Here is a 12,479-nt window from a genome sequence, read left to right on the forward strand (position 1 = left end):
GATTGGCAGCAAATCCCTCTACTCACTACCCTATAACAGCTCCCACATTTATCACTCATGGTCAGTTTTGAAAGAATAATTAAGTTTAAAGAATATTTTAAATTTGTCCTTAAACTACACAGATAAAAATATTCTTTGTGAGGTAATACTCAATACATTGAATTAAAACCATCAAAAGTAAACAATACGAAATGTGTTAGATAAATACAATTTAGGAACATTTAATTACACTTTTATTGTGACAATCGACACTGATGAAACTAGTAGCAGTCTCTTTTAAACGAATTTTGCACTATCAAGAACACTTGAATAGAATTTTTTGTGTCTGCGTCACGCAAAATTTCGGGTTATGTCGCGATTATTGGGACTTCAGCTAAAGAAAAAGTTCTTTCAAGAACAAGCACTGCTGGGACACTAATATTCAGTTGTGTGACAAGAATGGACTCTACAGAAAGTATAAAAAACAAAGAAAATTTAAATTTGACACTACTCCCTCTTAAATAAGTTATTTTAGCAGACTAAGAAAATACCTGTGATCTCACTCGGCAGCAATCTCGTATTCATACCTCTTGTACTCTCTACCAGATGTGATAACAACATTAATCACAAACAACACTATTGCACTCTGGTGACCATTTTACATATCATAGAGATTTGCAACTCTATAATCAGTCACACACCCACAAATGGTATATACATGTACTCAGTGAGTTGTCTCACTTACTGTTAAATTATTTACTCTCTGACAGAGATTTCCATACAATATTTACATGAAGCTACATCAACATCTAACTATTTCTTCTTGGAATATCAGTTTATTTGTCAGGCAGTGTGTCTACAGTATATATCAAGGTGACCTTATAGCAAACAGTCAAAGCACTGAAAAGTTGACAGGTACTTAAACAAAACTGAGATTTCAGACTGCATCCTCCTTCTTCAGAGTAAGTTAACAATAACTCACACATATGCATACCTGCATTGTCTCAGCTGTTCACATTGTACCCAATGCTGACCACTCGGTACCTCAACTGTGGAGTGATTACCTTTCCTCCTTCCATTACTTGTATTCCACTCAGGCTTTTCCAGTATCATGTTGATGTATATTAAATAACACTGCTGACTGCAAACTCCCCAGCTTGCATTTACTCCCATCACAGCCTTCTTCTGGCATTTATACCCAATTTTATGGTTCTCTAGGTACTTTTGATGGTTTTAATTCAATACATTTAGTATTACCTCACAAAGAATATTTTTATCTGTGTAGTTTAAGGTTTTCACAAAAAATTGTGAATGTTAGGTGAATCTTGTTATGGAAGTTAAAGAGGTTTTGCCAACACACTCGTTAAAATAATTTCACACTGTGTGATGAAGCAAGCTGGGATATTTTTACTTCCAGTCTTGTTTTGCCATCTGCCTCCTTGAATTTGTTTTTTCACTTTCAACTAATTACCATTAACATAGGTGAATATAATCTGCATTTTCATAAAAGAGAAATGTTGGTCCTCAGTTTAAAAAAAAAAATAACACCAGGTCTAATTTTGTGCTTAGTTTTATGTATGTAATTTGATTTTATAATTTATTTTGACTATTCCTAGTTAGTATCTTTTGTTACAGGTTGAAATCAGTAATTGTTTCATAACTTAAATTCTATTCTTCACTTATAACCAAATATAAATTCTGTACTAATTATAAAAATTTGAAGGAACAACTAATAGTATTCTTAAAGTATTTATTTATCTCTATTCAAAAACATGTTAGCAAAACCAGACCTTGATTAATTACAAACTAATTACCAGTTTTGTCAGAAGTATTGTTAGAATAACTGTATCTGTTAATTTCATCATTTAAACAAATAATTTTGCTTAACCCTTATAGTAGAAGAAAATGTTAAAAAGAAGGAATTTTTCCATGTTTTCAGTTAATTGATTGAGGTATGTTTTAATTGTAATTTCTGTAAATTAAACATGGAACAAAGTGTGGTTTCAGTGCGTATTGTTGTGATGATATATAAGGGCCCGATTTTTGGTCCCAAGACAATCAGTTCATGGCCAAGTTTCAGACAAGAAACCTGTGTTGGTTAGCACAACAACAATGCATCAACTTAACTGTGAAATAAGTGTAACACAATTAGGCCATGAGTTAAAACAATGACAGTGTCTGTTCAATACACACCATAGTATTCTGCAATAACTGTGTGGTTAGGTTTTACTGCTCATAGATTTTCAACAATAAACTGTTGTAGCAGTATGCTGATGTTTGTCTGCAAACTATTAATGAAGCTTATCGAAAGTTAAACAATAGTGCATTGGCCATGTTAACTGTGTATATTAGGGGGTTGTGAATGGTGAAAGTAAAGAACTGTGAAACACAATTATGCAACTGTTGACTACATCATTTAAAGTTGTCAGTGTTGAACTTCCACTCCACACCCCCCCCCCCCCCCCACCCCACCCCCCACCCAATTAATGACGAAATAAAGCAAGTGAACGTCACAACTGGTGACCACATGATGCCTAAATGATAGGAGTCTGGGGTCCACATCTAAATACTCGTTCCTTTATACACTTTGACATCCTATATTTCATGGTGATAACATTATAGCTTTCACAATGATGATGATGAAAGGAAAGAAAGTGATCATCTGGTTATCACCACAAATAGCAAATATCTACAGTGAGCATAATACAAACTGTGATAGGTACTGTATCTCAGTACTAGAGCTGATGTGCAGGAAGTAGTGGTGATGGACAGGAAACAGTTTAACTTTTCATCTTACTAGCACCCTGATTATAATTATAAGTTACACTACCATTACATAAGTATTAAGACTCATGCATTAAATTTAACTCCATGTGTAAAATACATTGGTTCTAAATAAATAACAAAGTGAAGTGAAATAATCATAATGATAGGCTGATAAGAAGTAGAGTTCAAACTGCCTTTCCACTTAATGTCATTGAGTTCCCATAGGTACTGTATTACTTCCCTTTGTTTACCTGTTGCTCTAGGTGACTTTTTTTTCTCAACCTTTCAATAAGTTTCATTTAACCAAAGCTGTTTGTCTCTTCCACCAGAAGCTAATGTTTTGTGTTGTTACTTTTGTGCCCCTGTTTCAAGTGTCATCTTACATATTGATATATGAACAACTCAATACTTTTTAATTCTGTAAGGAAATCACTGAAAAAACAAAGGAATTAATAAAAATTGTACAGCAATTTGCTTGTCTGGAAAGGAATGTCGTAGGAATTAATGGAGGGTATATAAAATTGAAACACAGTCAAAAGTTTTGGAACATGAACACCATTTTAATATTGTCTGTAAACCACTCAAATGGAGCAAGAGTATAATTTTGCTGTGAGTATATTAGAGCAGACAGACATTTGTTACAGACTTCACTTGCCAGCTTTATATATCTCTAAGTGCTGTTGCCATGAAACAGTTGCCTGAAACACAGAATATAACAAATCTTCATCTTAAAAAATTCTTTGTACATAATTAATTTATTATAAACATTTAACACAATGATTGTTTCATGAGTCAGCACTTACATTCGTAACAAAAGCAGATGTCTCATCAGACACTTCAAAGTTATGGAAAGCTTTCAGTTCCATATGCGCGTAACGAACTTGAACATCTTAGTTAAATATGCATCCAAATACATTCTTTCTGTAGCCAACATACATTTATTATTAAACCCCAACACAAACTTTTATCAAGCAGATTTGCCAGGCAGGAACCAATAGTCTTCCATCTACATTATTCCTGAGTACATTATTGCAGGGACTGCCATGTTTGCATTGATTAATAGCAATCCAGTGACTCTGCTTCTAAATTTCTATCCAACCCTGAGGGGAAGAATTTGAAAACTTTGAGAATTATTTATTTGTTATAATGTATATTATTGCTATTGTTCACACTTATCTAATTTACATTTTTTAAAAGATGGAAAATCTTAGGCATCTTGATCCAGCATTAAATGAAAAAGGCCTCAGTTGAGTTTTCATAACCTATTGAAACATGATGTGATTAGAGCCCTAAAAGTGTGATTAGAATCTTGTGCTATTGTCTCAACATGGTTTAACACTCTGGATGAGTGTAATCTCCAATATACTACCAAACTACATAACAGAAGGTACCTAATACATGTAAGAAATTAAACTTCTGAACCGAATTGCTTCAGAGTGGGCAGAACTTACCAAACCCAGGAGAGAATGCCAAGCATAATCTTTGTGGTTATCCGATTCTGATAATGTGCGATTAAGCAAAAGACAAAAGTTAATTGTTACCTATACTTATCAAATTATTAATATATTTTAACATATCTAGTTTTGTGTCTGTTGTGTTTAAAACCAAATTGTGTGTTTAAACTATATGGATAGCAAAATATTTTGAAAAGTAGCACGAAGTTGTTGCATGCAATGCTATACAACTGTCAGAGTACTTACATACTGAAAAATCAAACATTAGTTTCCCTTAAGCCAAATACAACTTGGTTGTGTTGTCATTTCTGGACTGAAGTGTAATTTGAATTTACATAACCCAGTGTTCTTACTGTACATATATTCATTAGATTCATGGATCTTTTGCCATAGCTCTTGCAAAAATAATAAAAAAAAAAATCATGCTCTGGTGAAAGGAGTTGTAATTGATGTATGCGCTACAGTGATCTGATGTTGCTGTAAGAGGTGCATAATATTCTTATTTTCTGTGATGTGTGCAGATATGTTATAGAATGGTAGGTAGTTTCACTTATTAGATTTAATTTTTAAGTCGCTGAAACTATATTTTAAGTAGAATATTTGCAGTCATAAAAGAGCAAGGTATTTGGAAATGTAACAGGACTGACCTTAGTTTTAGCAGTGAAAACATGACAGTCTTTTATCATCTTACACTATTATATTTATTATTGCACATAAATTTAATTTAATTATTTATATGTATGTGAGATATCTTTTTGTGTGCTGTTATTCATTTCACAACCAGCCTTTGTTGCAAAATTAAAATTTAATCCTGTGGTTCAAATAATGCTTTTAAGAAAATCTTCACAATGGAAACACTTGTTGCCCTCCAATTCCTTTTAAGTGCTTCACTAAATTGATAATTGCATTCTGAATATTGTAATATTTTTTAACTCCTTTGATGATATCGCTTCTTAATTTCAGGCAATGAGAGTAAAGTTCACAAATATAATAAAAATGGTAATTTTTGGCTCATCAGTGGTCCAAGTTGCATCTAAGCATTAATTTATGCCAAACAGTAACACACAGTAAAATGGTTGAAGTCTTCTTGTTATATACAGGAGAAATGATTCAGTTTTTTTATTATTATTTTGCTGAAGGGATCACTTGTATCCCACATCATAGCATTCCCTTAGAACTAAAAACTGACAATTTACTGTGTAATTATCTATGATTCTTAACATCTTCTTTGTTGACTTATTTTTCTCCAGTTCTTGTTTCTCCCTGCCACTTTATCCTCTTTTTCCATTTGCCTTTCAGTCATTTAACCATCATAGTCATCTATTTCATAGCTCCTTGCTGCAGCTGTTACTTCTAATACCACCACTGATACCTTTATATTTTTATTCCCTTTTCCATTTCATTATTTTTTTACACCATTGTAATATCCTCTGTAGTTACATTTTTCTTGGATCATCTGCCCTTTCATAGAGACACCACATATAATTTAATTATTATTCTAGTGTGACCACTACACCCAGGGACTGGAGAATACCAGTGTTGCCACTAACGTGAAGATTCTGTTCTAATGATTCTGTCGTAATCACGCAAAAAAACTGCCTACAAGTGATAAAAGCATGGGATAGTGCATTATCTATCCAGCCTATATTTGATTTAAGCATGCTTCTCTCATCCAGCTTATCTTTGAAACATAGGAACAAGGCACTCAGTACAAACAACTGTTGAAGCAAGCTTATTCACCATGCAGCTGCATTTCCTCTGCCTTTCCAAACATTCCCCAGTTTTGCTGCTAGAGAATCTGTTATACATTGCTTGTTATAATGCAGCTATGTAAAACAATTACTAGATTTACTTCCTGACAATTATTTGTCTTTGTTAGTGACATCCTGATTCTTTCCACATCCCTGAAACTTCCTTCAGTACGATCTGCTTAACACAGTGAATGTATCAGTCAGTGAACTATGCTTTTACTTTGTAACTTCTTTTGCATTATTGTGCTGTATTATTGCCTTTGTCAATTTGGAGCCAGTTTTTTCTTATTCTGCCAAGCAAAAAAAGACTTTCTCATAAATGTATATTCTGTGTCTTATGCTGGTGACTGCAATCTTCTCTTGCTGTTTCCATTTTTCTTGACATTTTATCATTTACTCCTGATTATTTTGTTTAATGTAAATTTGTTGTCACACTTACATACAAAAATAACAATTGTTAATGTCAAGTGCAGTTATTCTCCTCAACAAATACAAGAAAATTTGTGAAAAATTAAGAATATAGTTGTTTTGGAGAAACAACTTCACTGGAGAGGTTAAGAAAAGCATACAGAATCAACGAAAATAAGTCAAAGATCCTTACTTCTGAATATTTTAGGAAGAATATCTTATAACTGTATAAAGCTGTGACATGTAGCATGTACATGATGATGAACTATTCCCAGTAAATTTTGGGTGGTGCAAATTCTCTTTGTCTGCAATGCTGTAATCCACTACAATTAAATTTTCTTTGGTTCAAATATTTTAATGTTCTCATCAACAAGACTGACAGTTTGAATTACAAATTCTGTGTCCAACAATCCATGTATGGTTGTGCACCAAGTTTTAGTCCTCCTATTCAAACTAATTATAAACATACTTCACAACAAGGAATCCCTACAAATATAAGGACTTTATTGGTGTAAATTGAAAGATGTCTGATCCACCATTAGGTAAAATAATGACAGCAGTTACAAAACAACATTACCAAAGACAGGAAAGTTTATTACACGTGGAAAATAAGGACTGATGTTCAACACCTTTCACCAAAGTATGGAAGCTGAAATATGATGTAACTGTAACAAATTCATTGCCGTTAAGTATACATTAAATTTAAGAAAAAAAAAAATGATTTGTCTTCCATTACAAATAGCGATATTGAGTCCTCTATCACTAACATTATCACATAGGTTATAGGTTAGTTTGATGCTCTGGGAGTATTAGGCACCTGCATCAACAGGACTTATGCTCGTCAAGCATTGCACTAAATTCTAAAATATTATCCATCTTGAAATTTCTAAAAAGTGAAATATTTGCCACAAGTTTAAGATGTTAATATACACCTTGCACAGTTCCCACAGCTTTGTTATTTGTGGTTTGTTGTAATTAAGCAACAAATTTAACTGAATTTATTTGACACAGTACAAACATTAGTTGCATTATAAATTGAATGAATAAAAAATAAAATTAAACAATGGTCCCAGGAAGTAGAAAAAAGAATCTGTAATTAAATCATCATGTAATTAACAAAACAAAGACATATTTTGCCATAAATAGCAGAGCTATTACTGATAAAGAGAGTAAGATGGAAGACCTGATGTAAAAAGGTAGGTTTCATCTTCTCATTCTATGGGTTTCCTCTTGTCCAGTTGTTGGGAATATTGGAAGATACTTTTCAGTGAACTATCAAAAACATTGAGTACTTATGAGAAAGTTCTACAGTTGCAAAAATGGGATTCATTTCTGTCTGAGTTTGCAAGAAAAATTTAAGTTGTCCAGAAAACTCAGATTATAAGGTTTCAGACAACATCCAGCACCTGCAAGGTTATTGCAACTCGAAACAAAAAGAGGAAAACAAATGTATTTTTGCTGTCATAACAGTAATACATTAAATCATAATTTTGGAGAAAGCTGATATACAAATGATAACTGTGCTCCTGGCAGTAATAAAACAAATCATTGATCAACTATGCCACAAAAGCTTTTAGAAACTGATATCAGTTGTTTCTCCAGCAGATCTTTGAGTCATATTTTCAACCAGAAAAGAAACTAACAACAATTAAAATGCACCAGAAAAATAAAACTGACTTAATCTGTTACAAAACTCAAAATCTGGAAAATCAGCACAGAAATAAGGAATTAATGATGCAAAACCTAGTATAATGACAAAATAGAATTCAGATTTGTTTACAAGTAATTGAAAGTAAAGAAAAGTAAACACACTTTCCGAGTTTTGATTACATATTAGTGAAGCAAAAAATGACTGTGTGGCAGAATATAGCTAACATGGCAGAAGAGCAAAGTGCTCATCTGGAGGATTGCATTAGAAAAGGTGCGCGTACTAACAAGATGATATTTCTGCAATGAAGGCGAAACCAATCTCCGAGATATAAACCAACGTGGTTTCTTTTTTTTTTTTTTTTTTTTTTTTTTTTTTTTTTTTTTTTTTTTTTTTTTTTTTCCTTAAGTCCAAACTGGAATTGTTTGATGATATCATGATATTCACAGAATATAAATTGTATTCTTTGAAATTGTGAACTGGTAGATCACAAAGTGAAAATAAAATATTCATATAAATTATGACATGTACCAAAATGTTTCTAGGCAACTGCAGAAAAACAGAACTTCTCAAGGTATAAATATGAATAGGGACAGAGAATTTGAAAATAATATGTAACATAATAAGTAAAGAACAGGGATACGAACTAGAAATGAAATATAAACACTATGATTTCAGAACAGAGAATATGAAGTTAAGCTGAGAAACATTTGAGTTCTTGTGAGTCACTGGGCTGTAGGAGACTGATAATTATTGTGATTAAAAACAAACACTATTATTCACATTGTGAGAATTGTTATAATGTTTATTTATTTTTTTATGCTAATATTGTGTTAATTTCGTGACTTTAAGAACAGTTTTTGATAGAAATTTAAGTATGTAGGAACATATATGTCACTGCTGACAAATATTGCAGGCTCTCTTGTATCTGATGTTGAATGACCTTCTGATAACCCTTTTTAAGGTATTGTGGAATTTGAATAATTGATGTAGAACACTTCTCACTGTTATTCAAGGAAGTCATAGTGTTACAATATTCTATAAATACAGTTGAATCAAACAATCTGTTCAGTTACCCTAATTAATTAGGGGTCGTTTTACATTTATCATTCACAAGCAATTACAGCTCCCTTGCAGTACAAATTAGAAGCCTTACTTTTTGAAACATTCTAGAAATTCAGTTCTATTTTAATACTTTCCCCATTACAATCTTGTTTTTTGTCTTCCTGTAGTTCTGTCTTTATAAAACAAATATATGGCATATGGTGCAAGGTAAGATGAGGACAGTCAATGGTTGGTAAAATTTTATTGCCACCTTGAGAATAGTGGGTAAAACTGCTTATGAATTTTCAAAAATAAACACTATGATTTCAGAACAGAGAATATGAATTACTGGCTGTCAGCACAAAACAGAATTAAGTTTGACTGATTATTTGTAGAGTAACTTTGTAAGCAAAGGGTGAACACTCTTACTCTGACGATGCATTGCCTCACACTGCAGTATCAGAATTACAGAATAGGCAACTTCCAGAAGAACCCTGTCATATGGCCAAGTAAATATTATGGTTAAAAAGAAAAAAAAAAGACTCTAAGCACTCCAAAGTGTTGAGAAAGATTCATGTAGATCTGTAGTCCATTTATCATACAGAAATAGTAACTTCCGTGATAATGACTTTGCTGACTTAAGATAAATCAACAAGAAGCTTGAGAAAAATTTGAATTACTTATTGCACATATTCAATCATTTATGTTGCATTACAAGGGGAATTATCACATTTACTCACGAGCAGTCGCACAGTAATTTGAAAGGGGGAAAAATCTCCCAAGTTTTAATGAATTTTTTTCTTTTATGGTCTCTTCATAGCAACACAAGATAAATGTTAACAAAACCTTGAAATAGTAAATGCAATGAATAAATATAATGTAATAATCGTGGTGACACTGTACATTAAAAATAAATATTTTTTGTATGATGAGGTAAAAGAAGCATTATGTAGTTCTTTGATATGGAAAGGTCTTTGGCAAGGTAAATAGAACTCTGCTGTGCAAAGTAATGGAGAGGAGAGGAATATCACAATTACTGACAGCAAATGTAAGGGCACTGTACACTGGAACAATTACAGTAGGCCCCACTTGAAAAGAAACAGAGGGTGCTCCTCGAAGAGCACTTCATCAGATAAACACATCGGGTCGTAAATTTGATTATAAGATGTTGATTTCAAAACTATGGAGTGGGTTTTATTAGAAAGGCCCCATCAAAGACTAAAATAATGTTTGCCAACTGCTCATTTGAACAGGGAAATATTTTAAGGTACTTGGATGTGGCATAATACATCATTTAAAAAAAAAGATGTAGAAAATAGTATATACAAATTTAGATCAATATGTGTCACTGTACAAAGAATGATGAAACACACACATACAGAAAAAAGGAGACTAAAATTCTGTAAAACAATGGAACAATGGTAGTACCAGTCTTAAGATATTTATATGAAGTTTGGATTACTGAGTAAAAGAAAAAACCAGATGCTGAAATACTGTTTCTAAGAGCCATAAAAGGTGTTGTAAGGACAGACTACATTATAAATTAAGACATCTGTAAAGAATTAACTGCAGTCAAATTGACTAAAAAAATGTGCTTCCATCTGCAGATATTTGAATGAAACCATTGATGCAATACAACCCAGAAGCAAAAGAGATATAGGTTGACAAAATCCTGACAGAGACTAGAACAGGCAATCTTGACTAATTCATGATTGGTGGAAGATGATGAGTTTTTACCTTTCTTCTCAACCTACGATGCAGTACCCATATACAAAACATTGTGTATGAGCCATAATTAAAAGTTTCTTAATGAAAAATTTGAGTAGTATTCTCTTGTGTTTTCTTCTCGATTATTAAAATTTATGTAGACTATGTGTTGGAAGTATGCTTATTCAGTTTACGTAACTGCTGCTTTGAAATTAATTATTGCATCATTATTGTCAACAGATTGCTTTAAAATTTGAATTTCTGTTGGTTGATACTCAGTGCAGGCATTTTTCTTTTTCACTGATTAAAATATTAGTTCTTTGCTTTGTGTGTTTTTTTTTTTAATATGGATGTATGTTGGATGTAAAAATAAAAATTATTTGAGAGAGTGAATAACTATATCAACTCTTAAACACATGGTACCATTCAAGAAAAAGTATACCTTCACCTGAAAACTGTGTATGTCCTCCTCTGTGGTCACTGTGTGGAAAATATAAAACAAAGACACTAACAAAGTAGTGGTACGAAAGAAAGTGGTTTTGTTGTTCACACACAGATTTCAACTATTCCTTGCAAATCATGTGATAAATACTGTAAAACACTTCCTTTTCCCCCATAGTTATTAGAAATCAAAGAGTTTAAATTGAATACAAGAAAGTACTTCATTAATTATTTGTGTTATGTTCTTTCATATTAATTATTGCTGTAACATGTATTAGAGATAGTTACTCTGGTACTACAAATGATATCACGTGACCATCACTAAAATGGGAATTTGATTCTCATTTACACAAAGATGCAGTCTTGTAGTGCCCACAGAGCAGCAAATTACATTCAAACAGTGGAAGAAATCTTGGCCAGTTTGTAACTTACTCTTTATCAACAACAACATTAAAATCTTTATGAAGTACATATGTTTTGCAGTTTTTACAATAGGCATTATTTAAAAAGTTTTTTGTTTGTGATTTCTTGGCTGCTGCCAGAGAAACGCTTTCAGTCTGTTCTTTTCAGCTACAATTTACAAAAAGTTCTTGAATGAAGTTGTAAAAAGTACACCAAAACTGTATTGATTTCATAAATTGAAATACATAAATAAAATCCCAAAAACTCTTTCATAATCTAAAGCTTCTGATTAAACTTTGTTTTGGCCCTTGTCCTTTGGTTTTGAGACTCATGTAATAAATTCATATATAATTTCATTGAGACACAAAAGTAAACAATACATTTTTTTGCTTTTGTAAGTAAGAAGTATAGACAACAATATAACAAGGATTGTATGTACATATATTTATAAATTTATAAAGGTATTGTTTTCAGATAGACACATTTCTCAATGTTAACATTTACAAACAATATATTTCACTATTTTTGTATTTCAATATACAAACTGATTTATCTTATGGTATTTTCTGTACATTTATTTATAATAATTAATCTATTTTGTACAAAACTGACTAGGGTGATTTTGAACTCAGAAATGCTGGATCAACTGAAGCTACTTTAGCTGTTAAAAATGCATGCATACAAAAGAGCAGGCTCTGAAGATTTGATGTTTCTAATTCCTGCAACAAAAACCAAAAACATAGCTTTAACTTCTTTAAACAAAATATATAAAGCATATGGTATGTATTCTGAAATTATATTTAATAATGAGCAAGACAAATAGCGAGAATAAAAAACTTAATGTACACAAAATTAAGTACTGTAGTACAACATACAATG

The 12,479-nt window shown here is 31.9% G+C and overlaps 1 protein-coding gene across 1 annotated transcript in view; it reads right to left on the reverse strand.

Moving 5' to 3' along the window:
• Positions 1–11,474: 11,474 nt before the first annotated feature.
• The window catches only part of LOC126480871 (gamma-1-syntrophin), a 796,968-nt gene continuing 795,963 nt past the window's right edge, over positions 11,475–12,479 (reverse strand). Inside the window, exon 10 of the mRNA XM_050104253.1 lies at positions 11,475–12,319. Coding sequence (XP_049960210.1) covers positions 12,212–12,319 — 108 coding nt within the window. The 3' untranslated portion in view covers positions 11,475–12,211. The remainder of the gene's footprint in view (positions 12,320–12,479) is intronic.

This window comes from Schistocerca serialis, chromosome 1, assembly GCF_023864345.2.
Source record: "Schistocerca serialis cubense isolate TAMUIC-IGC-003099 chromosome 1, iqSchSeri2.2, whole genome shotgun sequence".
NCBI classification, from domain to species: Eukaryota; Metazoa; Arthropoda; class Insecta; order Orthoptera; family Acrididae; genus Schistocerca; species Schistocerca serialis.